The sequence below is a fragment of the Crassostrea angulata genome, chromosome 1 (genome assembly GCF_025612915.1).
Source record: "Crassostrea angulata isolate pt1a10 chromosome 1, ASM2561291v2, whole genome shotgun sequence".
Lineage (NCBI taxonomy): Eukaryota > Metazoa > Mollusca > Bivalvia > Ostreida > Ostreidae > Magallana > Magallana angulata.
The window spans coordinates 39497955-39514297 of NC_069111.1; the positions used below are offsets into that span (position 1 = coordinate 39497955).

General features: G+C 33.5%; 2 protein-coding genes across 2 annotated transcripts; both read left to right on the forward strand.

Annotated features, from left to right (window-relative positions):
- The first annotated feature begins 2479 nt into the window (after window positions 1–2479).
- LOC128191000 (isoamyl acetate-hydrolyzing esterase 1 homolog) lies at window positions 2480–5734 on the forward strand. Its single transcript, XM_052863196.1, has 6 exons — window positions 2480–2601; window positions 2950–3005; window positions 3748–3964; window positions 4519–4606; window positions 4912–5030; window positions 5517–5734. The coding sequence occupies exons 1-6, from the start codon at window positions 2530–2532 to the stop codon at window positions 5685–5687; spliced, it is 723 nt and encodes a 240-aa protein (XP_052719156.1). The 5' UTR covers window positions 2480–2529; the 3' UTR covers window positions 5688–5734.
- A 1391-nt stretch (window positions 5735–7125) lies between these two features.
- Window positions 7126–16050, forward strand: LOC128162715 (uncharacterized). Its single transcript, XM_052826003.1, has 6 exons — window positions 7126–7547; window positions 11805–11901; window positions 12330–12512; window positions 12929–13085; window positions 13795–13946; window positions 15773–16050. The coding sequence occupies exons 1-6, from the start codon at window positions 7215–7217 to the stop codon at window positions 15901–15903; spliced, it is 1053 nt and encodes a 350-aa protein (XP_052681963.1). The 5' UTR covers window positions 7126–7214; the 3' UTR covers window positions 15904–16050.
- The last annotated feature ends 293 nt before the right edge of the window (window positions 16051–16343 follow it).

Below are 16343 nucleotides of genomic sequence, written 5' to 3' on the forward strand. Positions count from 1 at the left end.
GAATAGACACGTGTATTATTTATCTAAAAGTTATGCACCGGTACGCAAAGTTCGTCCGGAAAGGGAACTTTAAATTTCTCGATAACTTATGTTCTTCCGCAAAAAAAAAAGTGTTCTTTTCTTACAAATTCTTTTACTCGAATATTAAATCCGGTTCAATGGAGATTAAAGGGCGGAGATCCAATCAGTTTGTTTCTATTTTCCAGTCCATTTGGTGCATTATTATTGAATACCTAGTTTATTTTAATTTCTCGCACAATACGACCTTTCATGTTAACATAATTATTTTACTACCATGCACTGCCTCTTCTTTTTTTATTTACTACATACTTTTTGTCAACTCAGCTTTGATATATATAATATTTTTACATGTTTTCTATATAGTATTAAATGATTTCAATTGATTAAATACGTGTTCAGCATGAAAGACACCAATAACAAACACAAATACTGATAGACAAAAATTGTTTGGGAATTCATGACATTGTCGATATCCAATCCGTTCAATACACGACTTTGGTGTGTTATCCAAACTAACCCAAGTAGATTTAAATAAAACGGCTTCCTCTAGATTTAATAGGTTTAAAGTTCAATATAAGAACATTTATTAAATACCTATATATCCAATGAGAAAAGGAGTATCAATAAATTATATGCACGTTTTAAAAAGAGTCTTTCAAGAGAAACGGAATATACTTTACGGCCGTCCATGTATTTTTATTACACAAACACTAAAAAAAGATATTGATGAAGCGATGAACTTGAACGCTTGTAAATGTCATATCATCACAGAGCGATTTTGAACACGTAGCAGGTTTTTCTAAATTGAAAATGCTGTATAGATCTCAAATTAAGACACGTCAGAACAGACCCTTTAAATATTAACATGAATTTATGATCCGAATCATAACATCCAATGCAATTCTGGCTATGGTAATATGCAAACCACTAGAAGCTTTCATCAACCTATCAAACTTTTAACTACCGTTTCCTTTTTTTCAAGTTACATGTAGGTTATTCTAATTAAAGTTGAGTTTGAGAAATGAAATGTATTTCCGCTAAAAAAAAAAAAAAACCCAAACAAACAAAAAAAACAAGAGAATAATATAATAATTATATTTTATTTATGATCATTAACTGAAGGAAATCCCGGGGGATGTGGTGACACATTGATACATGTTTTTGGAGAAGAAATATAAGGCAGTCACTTTTTAAAAAAGAAATTGAATCAAATTGACGAATTTTAGAAACATAGCTAATTTTCAAAATTTGGCCGATCCCGATTTGAAACAAACTGATCCCGATCTAAATTGATAATAATTGAAAATCAACAATATTTCTTCGTGTGCAGACAAGAAATCAATTGAATTTTTAATTGTTCTCCTAATTAACAAACTGAATTACAACGAAACATCCTTTTTGGGGGCGCGAAATTGTTATATATTTGAATTTTCTGTCATTCAAGTCGGGATCGGTTTAATTTCGATCGGCTGTGGTTTTATTTTGAAAATTTGCCATATCTCTAAAATTTCGCCAATTTGATTCAATTTCTTTTTTTAAAATGATTGCCTTTCATTTCCTTTCTATAGAACACGTGTCTTTAATTAAAAAAATTACCCATAGGTTTGAAAAATATTATCAAAAGAATTTTTTTTTCATAAATATTTTTTATTAAAATAAATAAAAATAAAACGTTTTATTGACATTACAGGACTTGACTTTATAGATATTTATATAATGCATTTATTCACATCAAATTTTAAATTCTACAGTGCGTAACTTGCAACTAAAATAGATTTTCTACTTTTTCGTTAAAAATAAAAAAAAAATCGTATAAAAAATCAAGATGGAATAACACATCATCACAAAACGACATTTCGTTTTATTAAAAGGATTTTATGGACTGAATCATGAAACTTTAATATACTCCATAGCCGAGTGGATAAAGTGTCGGACTTGTGATCCGTACAGTTTATTTATCATTATATTTTTCATTATCAAAAAAATTCCTGTTAATTTGAGTGACTTTTTCCAGGTGTGTTATTCCACCGTAAGGGCATATATCCTTCTGTGAACAACGCAATCTTGCTTCAGAAATGATACTCTAACGATCCATAAAATAAAATTTTGGTGTAGCATTCCACATTTGTCTCAGGGACAATACAAAATCAGAATTTTTTTTTACATTTAATTTAAAATTTGTTTGTAAATAATACAAATGTACATGTATGTGCATTATATGATTATGTAAATAAATACCAAATTACTACTTGATAACTTTTTTCTTCTTTTTATAAACAAACAAATCGCAATTAAAATATTTAAACCCATTTGTGTTTTGAAGCATATAATGCTTATTTTTTTATATTGTCGACAGACTAGAATAGCTTTCAACCCAGGTGAGCTGAAATAATGTCATAAATTCAGACTTCTTTTTAAAACCACGTCATTTTTATGAATAGAATGACATCGGGTTTACTAGTATAATAGAAAATCAACCCGAATAGTCCTCCATATGTACTTGTTATCATGTCCGCCGGTGTAACTCCCGCCAGGTCCCTATGGAAAAAGGTCCTCCTTGTCGGAGACTCTCTCACACAGGTACAGTGTATGGCTACCTGCAATTCATATCGCAAATTTGATATGTTAAGATTTTTTGAAAGGTCAAAAACGTGTCGAAAAGAATTATTGGTAGCATAAGTTTCATAACAATTATAATAAATCATCGTAAAATTTGTAAAAGAAAATAGTTTCTATACAAAACCGAAGCCATAAAGTCAGAAAGGTTTGATTAATCGAACCGAATCTATAAAGTCTTGAAAGGTTAATTTGTTGAGTTTTAATAAAAATTTAAATAAGGAAATGTGAAGTAAAATGAAAGTAAAACTAATTGAAATGTACGAAGCGTAGAGGATGCCATAAATGAATAATGTTTGTTTTTTGTTGTAGTTTGGATTTTCAAAGGATGGTTCGTATGCAGCGCTTTTAGCCGATCACTTGCAAAGGTGAAATATTAAGAACCATTCAAATGCATTAATTGATACACGATTGTAAAAAGAAAATGAATTTCTATAGTCTGTCCCAGGTTATTGCTTCCATCGCTTTTTGATGATTTTTAATAAAATTACACATACCTGTGAAAGAAATACAGTTGAAATTGTTAAAAGGGAATATATCCAAGATATCTTCATTGATCAAATATCCTTTTCCACTCAGAAAAATTCACAGGAACGAAAACAGATTCCTTACGGAGATTTATAATGGGGAATGTTTACATCTTTTCTCCATTCGGAATACACTCGGAATACATCGCGCAATTTTTTAACGTTATCACCCGCTGTTGCAATGCAAAATCTCCGTAGACTTCCAATTTCGGAATGTGTATTGAAACCTGAAGCGGTAGAGGGGGCGTTTCAAAACAGATAATCTGGACATTTTTTATATTAGTGGATGAACGTAGTTTGAGCACAAAGGTATTTACTATTATTGAAATATCAAGCAAAAAGTGGTGGAAACAAAAACTCGGGACAGAGTATAGTTTATTAAACCAATATTTATGTTTAACAGCGTAATAATAATTTAATGTTAGCGAGAATAACACAAAAATTATCACTAACCAATTTTTCAGTCAACGATGGGTTTTTTACTTTTGTTTTGCTTCACTATTTCGTTTGAGACATTTTTACCTTTTTATTTAATATGTTACTTACATCCGTAAGTTAATTTGATTAGCTCTTGTTCTTTCAGAAAATGTGACGTCATAACTCGCGGCTTTTCAGGTTACAATACAAGATGGTGTAGGGTTATATTACCCGATATTTTAAAAGAATTCGACCCAGAAGATATTGCATTTGCTACCATATTTCTTGGAGCCAACGATTCTAACTTACCAGAGAACACAGTTCAACACGTCCCACTGCCTCGATACAAACAGGATTTAAAGGATATGGTTGAAATGATGATGGTACATATGCATTTTAATGTAATGTTTATCATCATAGTTCACTTGCTTCTTTATCTGAGTCCATCCTGTCAGTAATACAACAAAAAATGTCTTATGTGGGGCAGTATTAAGGTCGTTTAGCATAACTTATTGTGTACTTCGAATTATCGAAATAAACAATTAAACCAACTTGAAGTATAATAATATTATAAATGTTTTCTTACCCGAAATTGTTACCTAAAAGCGTAGCACAATAAATTATATTTAGGTCGTTTACTACAAATCTTAAATTTATCAGTTCGAATTCCGCTGGGCCAGGCCTGTAATAATTTTTTTTCCTTTCCAAAAGAATTTTAAACATAATTTTTGGTCAAATATTGTAAAATTTTAAACCGCGATGAAAGTATTTTGATCACAATGTTTTTTTATCCACATTAATGTTGACAGAACCCATACCAACTTAATAAACTAGATAATTCATCTAACTGCCGTTTTAGTTTACGAAACATTTACTTTGTAGTTCATTAATCTATTTTGGTTGAGGTTTCTTCTTCAAATAGATTTTTTCACTGCAGGATTTTGGTATTCCAAAGGACAAAATTGTTTTGATAGCTCCACCTGCCTGTGATGAAAAGGCTTGGAAGAAATTTTGCTTAGATAACGGTAATTTTTCCAGTATAACAATTTGTTTTGAATGCATTAAATTTGTTTTGCTGCAAATGAGATTAAATCATTACAATGATTTCTTTTAAGACACAACACATGTAAATGTATGTAGTTTGTCCTTCTTAACAGCAGTTAACATCTCTCTCTCTCTCTCTCTCTCTCTCTCTCTCTCTCTCTCTCTCTCTCTCTCTCTCTCGTAGAAAATAACTTCTGACCCAAATAATTACACCTTCGTTACTTTTATATGCAACAATGTACCTAAACATTTTTGTTTTTGATGAGCATAATCATCAATTTTTCAGATAAGGTCTTTACAAAATGCAACCTTACCGCGGGGAAGTATGCAGATGCCTGTTTAGATGCGGCGAGAGAATGCGGCACCAAGTCTGTAGATTTCTACGGCAGCATCATGAAGCTTGAAGTAAGATATCACACTGAATAGCCGAACAATGGTATAGACTACTTGCAAATGAATTTTCAAAAATACGACCTCTAATAGGCTAGCTATTTTCTTTCCATACAGTATCATAGCAACCCGTCGCTTTCGGACACGCACAGTGATTCCCAAATCATCAAAAATGCAACCTTTTTATAGGCCTGCAGCTACCTTTTTATCGCGCAGATCAAGAAAATTTTTGTACAATGTAAGAATGGGGGGGGGGGTTCTTATTTTTGGTAATTTTAATATGTGAATTAAACAAGTGTGTTTTTTCCAGGAGGGAGGGGTACGGACCCCGACCCCCTATAGATCCGTGCATGTCTTTAAGGCAAATGAGTAATAGCTGCAGAACTGCAACTCCAAATGATAAATTCTACATCATATCTAAATTCCATATTAAAGATCATCAATCGATATTTTCCCCATAGAGTTATGCAATTAAGCACTTGGATATTTTTCCTCCAACAGAATTGGCAGGAGACATTGTCTGACGGCCTTCACCTTTCAATGGTAGGATCGCACCTGCTCTTCGACCTGTTGAAGCCAGTCGTGGACCAGCTAACCTCTGAGCTTCCCATGATTTATCCGGACTGGAAAGATGTGGATGTTGACAACCTGGAAAACAGTCTAAAACCTTGAATATTGTAATTAAATATCATTAAATATTTTATAATTGTTTTATAGAATGTTGATTATATTTTGTTCCCGGCGTATGAATGATGGAAATGGGTAGGGAACACTTAGTTAGCCAGGTAGAAAATAATTATCTTAATTTGTATGATGTGAGAGAATGGCGTACACAGAAAATGATGTTGCGATACATGTATAATCGATTTTTAAAAACCATTTCATTTTCAAAAGCATCCAATTGTTTTTATGCTCATTTGGCATTCAATAGAAAACGCGCATCAAAATGAGAATAGGAATGCATTATCATACTGTTTTGAGATGAAATAATTGATAATGGTTTGTATACTTCGACTAAAATATAAGATGTTAAAACTTTTTCTGTCCTCAAGCACTTGTGATAGAAGTTGTTAGTGTTCATGATCTTAGATTAACGGCATGTCATTTTGTATTTGAACTAATGGGTGGTAGTAAATTCAAAATTTTCAATATAATATGAAGTCACAAAATATTACAGCTCATTTTCGAAAAAAAAAAGTGTACCGGTAGTTATGAATTTTGATGATTGTCATTTTGAACTTACAGTAACGATTAAAACATGGTACATTTGTTATCCCCCGAATGAATAATATACACATGTATTCAACTTCCATTATTAAACCTCTTAAACTAACAGTATGGGCCATGAATTTAGTCATTACAAATAAGATTAACTTGATCGAAATAAAAAAAAAAGTGAAGGAAATGAGGCCAGTTATTCAAAATATGACATTGTTTTAGGACATCCTTGGAGTAAGTTCTCGATCGAACATGTAGTTCACAGTTTTAAAGTTAGTGAACTTAAGAGCTCAATCTGATAAAATTTTAAAACGGATGAACTACATGTACAGTGTTGAACAAAGAGTCCCAGATGATGTATACATGTACATATAATTATGTTCCCTCATTATGATCTTTCTAGCATAATATGTATCTAGTTGCAGACTTGTAGCTCTACAGGGGGTTGACGGAGCTGGAAAATGTTTACATAGCTAAAGAAATCGGAAACAAAATTTATATGAAACAAAAATATATTACTTGGCTTCTCACAGTATACCCTATTCATTAATATTGTCTCAAATGATTTAAGAATTCGATTTTTAGCAATATATTTATGTCAAACTTTGACTGCGGCTTTCTTAATTAAAAATCCTACGAACTGCGTGATACTGAGTCCAAATATTATGCCTTCGCTAGCCAACCTCAAAAAACTTTGGCTTTATATATACATTCTTAACCAATATAAAGGTATGAATAGTCCGGTTTTGTAAAACAATGCATTTGGCAAAAATCAGCAGGAGGTACTTAGTACAGAAATGTTGAGAGTAAACTATCAATAGTTAAAGCCCCTCCCTTTAATTGTGATTCTCTACCACCCGTCATAAGTTGAGAATTTAATGATTTTTTTCACATGTTTTTTGAGCAATGACACACAAACACCCTCTCTCCTAGAGAGCTGCCACAGAGTAAACGGACTGTAGAAAATACACTGTTTTATAAATGATGAAAATTGTAGATAAAAGTATGGCGCTGACCAGTATATTTCTCGTTGGCGTTTTTCTCCTTGTTGTACCAACAGGAGGATCCCTGATCAAATTCTACAGCAAATTTACTCTCAGCAAACGGCTTGTTGGACATACCCTTTACAATATGACAGTCCGGGGGCCTCAACATTGCATCGAAGAATGCGTCACCCGAAAACTCTGCGAGTCCATCAATTTCAACAAATACCTTCATTTGTGTGAGCTGAGAACCTCCACAGCCGGTCGTTTTCCCGGGGAATACGTCGATGATCCGAATTATGACTATCTGGACATCTCTGCAATATCCTACGTAAGTATGAAAATTACAGTCATTAAAAACAGGGTTGGGGACAGGCAAATTAATAACCGCTGTTTAAACTTCTTGTACAGATGTGCATTTGTATTTTCGAGATGTGATCAACTATTTTATAAATAAGGGGAGACTATACATGAGATATAAGAATGACCACCTTTTTCAGTTCTAATATTTGAAATGCTAAATACTACCTCTATTTTCCACTAAATTTTTTTGTTTTTCAATGTGAATAATTTGCTGACGTTTCATGTAACATCAAAATATTTTAAAACTTTTATACATCATAAAGACTAGCACTTATTAGTGGATCGATCGTTGACTTTGTAAAATTGAAATAATTATTATTTTCCAAGCTTTTAAGGCACAAACTTAATTTCGGACAATCATGTACTAAAGTCTATGGTAAATACTAGTTCAAAGCCAGTAGGCCTATATTCAACATTTCATTTTTAACATTTTAAGTTATATATATATATATATATATACCATTGTGGTCTAGAAAGTAATAGACTTAATGCAGTAAAATAGTTAAAGTGTTGAAAATTAATGATTCGAACATGTACACAGAAAAGATCCTCTGGTTATCGAAAATAAATACACTTATGGACACAAAACAAAGAAAATTCATAATATAATATTACTGTTCTTCTCATATTACATGTAGTCACAAAACAATTACAAAGCGTTTCCGGTTTTTTAGAAAACCTTCCATAGAGATACATATTTTAAAATATGTGGAAATGAACACCGAATTTAACTCAGTATATTATTGCTTACTGTCCTTTCTGAAATAATTTATTCTTACAAATAAAAAAAAAAATATAGCAAGTCTATTAAAAATAGTTAATGACATATTGTACATTTCATTAGTTACTACAATGTATAAATTATAGCACAAATTTATTTTTAAATAATTATATATACATGAATATTTAAAATAGCAATCATAATGTTGAATATTTTAGTAGTTTAAAAAATAAATCATATATAAATGGACAGTACCCACAAATCCTTGAATTTGAGCGGTCAAATCTTGCCATTTTCATCACACTATAATTGCAAGATGTGTGTACATGTAGCTCTCCGGAAAAAAGTCAAAATGACATGCCACGGGCCATGAGTAATCTAAATAAATGTACAAGAAAACACTGCTACGCACAACTCGATAACATGGTTTTTCGTGAAAATAATTGATATACCAAAAATCCAATCGATGCAAAAACATCTCTCATATGAATCCGTTGATTTTGTCATCCCCATACTACAATAACAATAAAGGATAGTGATGATATTTTTATACAGAGTTATTTAGTTTTGAAGCCCCCTTGTTATGATCTTGTCACTGTTCCTGCCTGTGATATTTTTTCAAACACCAGTACTACTAGTAACTAGTAACCTCGTAATTTAGTGTTGTATTGTTTCAATCTGCACAGGACTTAAACACACTTCACTTCCTATTGTCGTTGAGAGTTCTTTATAAAAAGTCTGAGGCTATCTAAAAAGGTACATGTACGTGTAATTTCAGTAAAGTATTTTTAAAATGTTTCAATATCAATTTTTCCATAAAACTATTTAAAAGAACATTTCTTACATCATACCAAAAATATTCATAAAATTGGAGAAGTGCCAAATTCTTTAATGAAATCTGAAACTAATTTTTTTTCCAAAAAATTGCAAAGCATTCCGATGAATTTACAAATTGTAAAATCATTATGCAACATTGAATTTTAAGCTTAATGTCCAGTGGCTTCCTAAAACGAGAACATTAATTGACATGCTCGATTGATGAATGAAACGTGCTTGCACGGAATATCATTTCCCACAGGGTTGAGATATAAATTTTGCAACCTATCGTTATTGATGTGTACATCGAACAATTGCAGTATTGATCTACTAGACGCACCATAGAAATATCGTCAGGAGAGAGAGAGAGAGAGAGAGAGAGAGAGAGAGAGAGAGAGAGAGAGAGAGAGAGAGAGACCAAAAGAAAATAAACGTATGTAAAATATGTACATATAACAAGCGCAATCATGTCAAAAGTTTTGTGAAATCAATCAGATAATATTTTGTCTAATTTTGCAATTCTTTTATTCTATTGGCAAACTGTTTTCTGAATTCTAATTACACACGTAATTCTGATATGTTCATCAATATGTTTACAAAATTCTAATAAATTTTACAATGTCAAAATGTCAAAATGAAATGTTGAATGAATTTCTGGTAGTTTTAAGGATGTATATAAAGGAATCGTCCATGTTGAATGATTACTTAATTAACAATAAACGTGTACAAACGATATCCACCCTTTCCTTAGAACTTCCACCAATTTATCCACGCACTTCATGTACATGAACATATTAAACAATGTACAACTATACCAAGGGGAACTTACTAGCTAAATTTAATTCGAAATGCAACAGTTATTTTTTTTATATCACAGAACACGATAATTATATATGAAAATAACAAAAACAAGACCAGAGGGTTTATTCAAAATGAGCATTGTTTTACATATGATAAATAAAGTCATCTGTTAAGACAGTATAAATATTTGAAAATTCACTGAGAAAGTATTCAATAAATATTTGTCTAAATTGCCTCATTGAAAAAAAAAGTTGTGATCATATTGACCAAGATGACTATGCAAATATTGCTTGTTTAAAGGTGTTTTAACATCAATAAAAAATACAAAAATCAATGTAAATCAGCCTTATTTGGTAGGTCAATGAATTAAGTTATACCAAGTTTTTTGTATTATTCAATTTAATCGTTTTCTTTTCATTTTTGGGTAAGGTCCAATTTCAAACAAGTAGTTTAGAACAAAAAGGTAATATAAGTTGAACGCTATTAATAGACCGAGAAAATAATATTTAAACTATTCAGGGTGTACTTGTACATGTACATTAATGATTTTTTTCATACGGCTAGGTCCACTTATCGAAATTGAGGCTGGACAACCTCTTATTCTCTCACAAACTTTGAGTTGACTAACCAGAGAGCTACAGTTTTGAACATGCTGCAAGTGGTTGCACAAGAACATCATAGTCGTCATTCTTTTTTTCATTGATGTGCGTTCTTGGCAATGCACTTTGAAAAAAGTACGCACTTTGAAAAAAAATTTTCAAAGTGCGTTAAATTTTGGACCAATCTAAGTTAACCCACTTTCAAAAACATTAATGCATTTTTTTTTTACATAATTCATAAAATTTTCAAGTTTCCCTTCCGCTTTATGATCACACATGCGCAGAGCAGCACGTCGTCTAGTCCAAGCAATCTAGATGTATACAAGCTTATCTTTTAAAAAGATTGGTGAGCTAGCGCTGTAGCAATCATAAAACACAGAAGCAGATTTCTAGAACATTGGTTAAAATTTCTGAATCGATTAATTAACAATAGGAAGGCACAGTGGTGTACTGGAATTGCGCTGGAGTGGGGTCTCAATCTAAAATTGTGAATCTAGAGTGGGCTTCACATCGGCAATGGCATAGCTCATTGGCTGTGCCCTAATCATTAAGTATCTACTGTAATTTCAATTTCGAGGTGAAATTTTTCAGAAACCATCGGTACTGTAGCAATCGTATCTTCTCGGGCCTTTCCGACAGGCTCGGAAAACATATCCGAAGTTGTTTTCCGAGCTTGAAGGAATTTAAGATAAAGCTAGCTACATGTTATTTATTATAATATTGAAAATAACTTTTCATTATATAAGACGGAAGCTACTGTTACTTTTTGACATTAACGATAGAACACAAAACTTCACGTGAAGATGATAAAACGAAATTCAAATGGAACAGTTTATCTACAGTAGTACAGTATTCTCAGAATCCCCTACTATGGAGTCGAGCACGCGTATTCCATTGAAAAGGACTAACGTAGTTGCCAGCGCTCGAGAGCGCTAGCAATAAATTTTTGATACGCTATCATTAACCGAGGATTTAAACCAAGACTGTTGATATCTCCTATAAATACCACATAAACTGGCGTAACTGATTTTTTCTTTGCAAGTTGCGAATTATGTGGCAATAAATATGCAAATATTAATTTTTGATGCATGATTTATAATTAAATCGTTTGGATTTTTAGCATTTATTTCTTCAATTCATTTTTTTAACAATACATTGATAATAATCATGGAAATTAGATACTATACAAACGTTTTTTCATGACTGAAATAGACACTGAAAACATCCGATTTGTCTCGATTCATTGGGTTACAATTCTCATTTATTTTTTTTTTTTACATTTTTGCAGAGTTCTGGAGATTCTTGTTTAACTTCAAATAACTGCGACCCGGGGAAGCTGTGTGTCAATTTACACAACACAAACCCAGTCTGTATTCCAGATATCTGTACGTATTATACTACAACATTACATGTACATGGAATACATGTTTATGTCCTCGACGTGCGAAAAAAAAAACAAAACAAAAGAAGTAGACCAACTGTATACGGAAAAACCTTAGTATTGTTATACAATGTGTGCACTGTACACGTATGTATCATGTCTCTGTATATAGTTATTAGTATTATTGGTATTTTAAAATGGCTAGTTTGACGATGATTTATATCTATGGCGACCTGGAACACGTTGTTCTTTTATCTTTTTAAAACATTTACCCCTCTCCCCCCCCTTATTATCAATAAAGATTGTATAGGTTTGCAAAGAAATCTGTTTAAAATTTCCAGTATGCAAAGTGTGCCTTAGAAATTATTTGCTGACGTGTAAGGCATCAGTTTTCGCCAGAAAGAGCAAATCATACACTTAAACATTTTTCAGCGCACGACACGTGTACAGCGGAACCCCCCACCATCCGGGGAACTGCCATCAACGTCACAGATCGAGCGGTGGGTTCCGTTCTGACGTACGAGTGTCTACCCGGATACAACGCAACGGGAGACAACCCAAACACAACGTGCCGAATTGATGGGTCTTGGTCTAAGGCCAACTTGACATGTGACAGTGAGTAATTCATGTTTAATATTGATGAAATCTGTATAAAATGCAGTGCCATTGCCTCTAGTGTTTAATGAAGTCTTGGATAATAATACTTATCGGTCAGCTACACGTAAACTTGATTCAGCATCCGACGTCAAATTCATGAAAGTCATGCAGTAGCACATACTGTACTAAAGGTGCAAATTTATTTGTACAATGTAGTTACCACATGATTTTGTATTATATAAATCTTGAAATTGTACGTGAGGGTACGAGATCGAAATTTGAGATACGAGATTCAATATTCGATATTTAACATCTCGTATTTTGAATCCCGAATAGCCTTCTGCAAGGGCTTTCGTACAAGGGTTGCTTACTTTTTCTTTAAGTTTTTTAAATACATTTTATTCACAACATGCAACAATCTTTTTCATTTTCAGATGGCATTGACTCCTGCCTTGCAGACCCAAACTGCTTCTTGCCGATGGATTTCACATTTGACGACTCATACAATGCTTGCTATGGCGATATGTACATCAAAAACTCCACCTACAACCCTGGAAAATACGTGGGAATAATCCTTTGTTCTCCAACAAGGTATCCTATAAGGATTTTCATTGTATTTCAGACTTAAACTACCAGTCAAATACATTAAGTGTAGACGCATAGACCTATAGAAAGCGTACTTCCGATCCTCCTATTTGTCTTTAGTTTTCGAGACATACTGTGGTCACACATTTAAGAACAATTTCTCCCTCTACTCTGGGATGGGATGAATGTCGTTCTCCTTAAAGTCAATATTTTAATGAATTCCTTTATATCTATGCAATACCCCTGCGCTATCTTCTGTAGAATCATGTTATACACCAAAATTTTCCCCACTTGCGCATAGGCGTTGGAACCGGGGGCTAAGGGGGATTAGCCCCCACCCCGTTTTCTTGCAAAGTTAGACCTAACCATCAGGCACATAGCAACAGGGGGCCAGCCCCCCCCCCCCCCCCTCACTTTTTTTTTCGCAGCAAATAGAATTGTTCCTAAATATACCTTTAAAAAATTTGAAATATTACTAGTGACAATGAAAATTTGAGTTATATATACTTGTCACCCCCCACCCTTCCAAGGAATAGGATTTTCGTGATTTTGGAAATTAGCGCTTTTTTGTTTGTTTTGGGTTTTTTTGGCTTGTCAAGATTTCTAATGGAAACGCCCCAAATTCAAAGGGAAATTTGGAAATTACTTTGCCTCAGCCATGAACTTTCATTGAAATACTGTTATGACACCATTAACCACGACCGACGTGTTTTAGATACCATCTGTTTCTGAGTGACGACATCTACGGTATGTTCTACAACATCGCGGACGGGTCCGGATCCGGCGACGACCACTGTGAGCTGATTGGAGGAACCACTTCGACGGCCTTAGAATCTCCGGACTACAATCAAAGTCCCGACATCCAAGGTAATCAAACAGATGTATTTCAAACGGTTTTTTCTGTCACGTGTTGAAATGATAATCTGTTAGAGTAACAACATAACACAGTGCCTAGCTATAGATCTATACCTGACTCTGATTCGGGTTGACGGACCATAGACCGTCTTACGGTCTGGCTGCCCGAAGATTCTCGTAAAGGTAAAGAATCTTCTTTACGCAGTACGTTGAAGCGTTGGCTTTTGGTTTGTCATGAGTTCGAAACCTCTGCTGATTTTATCTATTTTACTTTTATAATTATGAATAATTATATATATCATACCTCTGCCCCTTGTGTGCAAGTTATTTTTCTATCAAATATGTCGACATGCAATATAATTATGTCAACATGCAACATAACTATGTTGACATGCAAGAAAATTGCAATCAGATAAGAATTATACAAAATCTCAAATATTGACCACCTGTGACATCCAAGATGCTAGAGGCTACCTTTTTATGTCAACATACAACTTATTTATGTTAACATGCAAGATAAATGTGCTGACATGCAACTTATTTATCTCAACATGCAACTTATTTATGTCGACATGCAACTTATTTATGTCAACATGCAACTTACTTATGTTTACATGCGAGATAAATATGTTGACATGCAACTTATAAGTTGTATGTCAACCTAACCATCAGGCACATAGCAACGCAACAGGGGGCCAGCCCCCCCCCCCCCCCTTCACTTTTTTTCCGCAGTAAACATAATTGTTATGTACCTTTAAAAAATTGAAATATAACTAGTGATAATGAAAATTGGAGTTATAGGTATACTAGTCCCCCCCCCCTCAATATAAGTTGCATGTCGACATGACTATGTTGCATGTCAACATATTTATCTTGCATGTTAACATAAGTAAGTTGTATGTCGACATAAAGAAGTTGCATGTTAACGTAACTAAGTTGCATGTCGACATAAATAAGTTGCATGTGGACATAAAGATGTTGCATGTTAACATAAATAAGTTGCATGTTGACATCAATAGGTAGCGCATCTCATAGGCGTCGGAACCTAGGGGGGGGGCTTACCCCCCCCCCTACTTTTTTTTGCAAAGTAAGACCTAACCATTAGGCACATAGCAGAATAGAGGATTCAGCCCCCCCCCCCCCCACTTTTTTTCGCAGGAAATATAATTGTACCTTTGGACGATTGAGAAGATGGAGTCATAGGCATACTAGCCCCCCCCTCCCCTCCCCCCACGGATTAGGATTTTCATGGTTTGGGAAAAAAATGTATGGTAGGTAAGATTGTTTGTTTTGGAAGTATAGGTTTACCTCCCCCCCCCCCCCCCCCCCCCCCCCCCCCCGGATAAGGATTTTCATGATTTTGGGAATTAGGTTTTTTCTCTTAATATTTCTGAGGATCAGTCTAGCCACCCCCCCCCCCCCCCCCCACTTTAAATTTGCTTCCGACGCCAGTGCATTTAGCATTTTAGATGACACATGTTGGCGATATTTGAGATTTTTTATAACTCTTATTTGATTGCAGTTTTCTTGCATGTCAACATAGTTATGTTGCATGTTGGCATAACTATCTTGCATGTCAACATCTTTATCTTGCATGTCGACATAATTAATAGAAAAATAACTTGCACACAAGGGGCGGAGATATGCCACCATATATTTGAGATGTATTTTATGTTTAAATACAATTCAACTTATGCAATCTGTATTTATATTTTGATTGTAACGTTTTTAACCAGCGGTGTTTTCTGAAGGTACCACGTACCACCTTAAACTTGTAATGATCCTGCTAAGTAGATTCAAGAGTGGTACTTAATGTCATTATGATATATGATATACAGGGTATTACCGGCAACAGATGAATGAACCTTTTAATTTTGGAGATATTGGGTATCTGGGGCCATCGTACAATTGGTTTGGAACGTGGATCGAATGTGGAGTTACCATTCCTGACGATGTATACGTCCATTGAAAGTGAAATATTCTAAGGAGACACGTGACCGGTACGCGGGAGAAAACCCAAATGGACAGTTACGTGTGCATGCTAATATCTTTAGAGGAAGTTTTCAATCTAGGTTGTTCCTTGTCTTTTTTATAGAGAAATTTGTTTGTTGTTTTTTTTCTGGACAAGAGATATTTTATCTCAATATGTACACTATTTGTGTAGAGAACATGTCAGTTATGTACTGCTGTGTAATATATTAGGTATTATTATAATACTCTACGCAGACTTAATATCATTTCCCTTGGTTCAGATTATTTTTATTTCTTATCTTTAGCCATAAACTTGTATTTCATAATTTTCAATTAAAAAATATCTGTAGCAATTTTTTTTTCGTAAATTCACACAACTTATATTAGCCCATCAATCACATTGTTTTATTTGTTTAAAAATTGTTTCAGTATATTAAA

What these genes read in the sequence shown, in the direction of transcription:
- LOC128191000 (XM_052863196.1), top strand. Translation starts at nt 2,530, where the DNA reads ATGTCCGCCGGTGTAACTCCCGCCAGGTCCCTATGGAAAAAGGTCCTC. An exon ending in ATATGGTTGAAATGATGATG is followed by an intron (nt 3,965 to 4,518) that starts GTACATATGCAT and finishes TTTTCACTGCAG; the next exon opens with GATTTTGGTATTCCAAAGGA. An exon ending in GCAGCATCATGAAGCTTGAA is followed by an intron (nt 5,031 to 5,516) that starts GTAAGATATCAC and finishes TTCCTCCAACAG; the next exon opens with AATTGGCAGGAGACATTGTC.
- LOC128162715 (XM_052826003.1), top strand. Translation starts at nt 7,215, where the DNA reads ATGATGAAAATTGTAGATAAAAGTATGGCGCTGACCAGTATATTTCTC. An exon ending in ATCCTTTGTTCTCCAACAAG is followed by an intron (nt 13,086 to 13,794) that starts GTATCCTATAAG and finishes GACGTGTTTTAG; the next exon opens with ATACCATCTGTTTCTGAGTG. An exon ending in TCAAAGTCCCGACATCCAAG is followed by an intron (nt 13,947 to 15,772) that starts GTAATCAAACAG and finishes TATGATATACAG; the next exon opens with GGTATTACCGGCAACAGATG.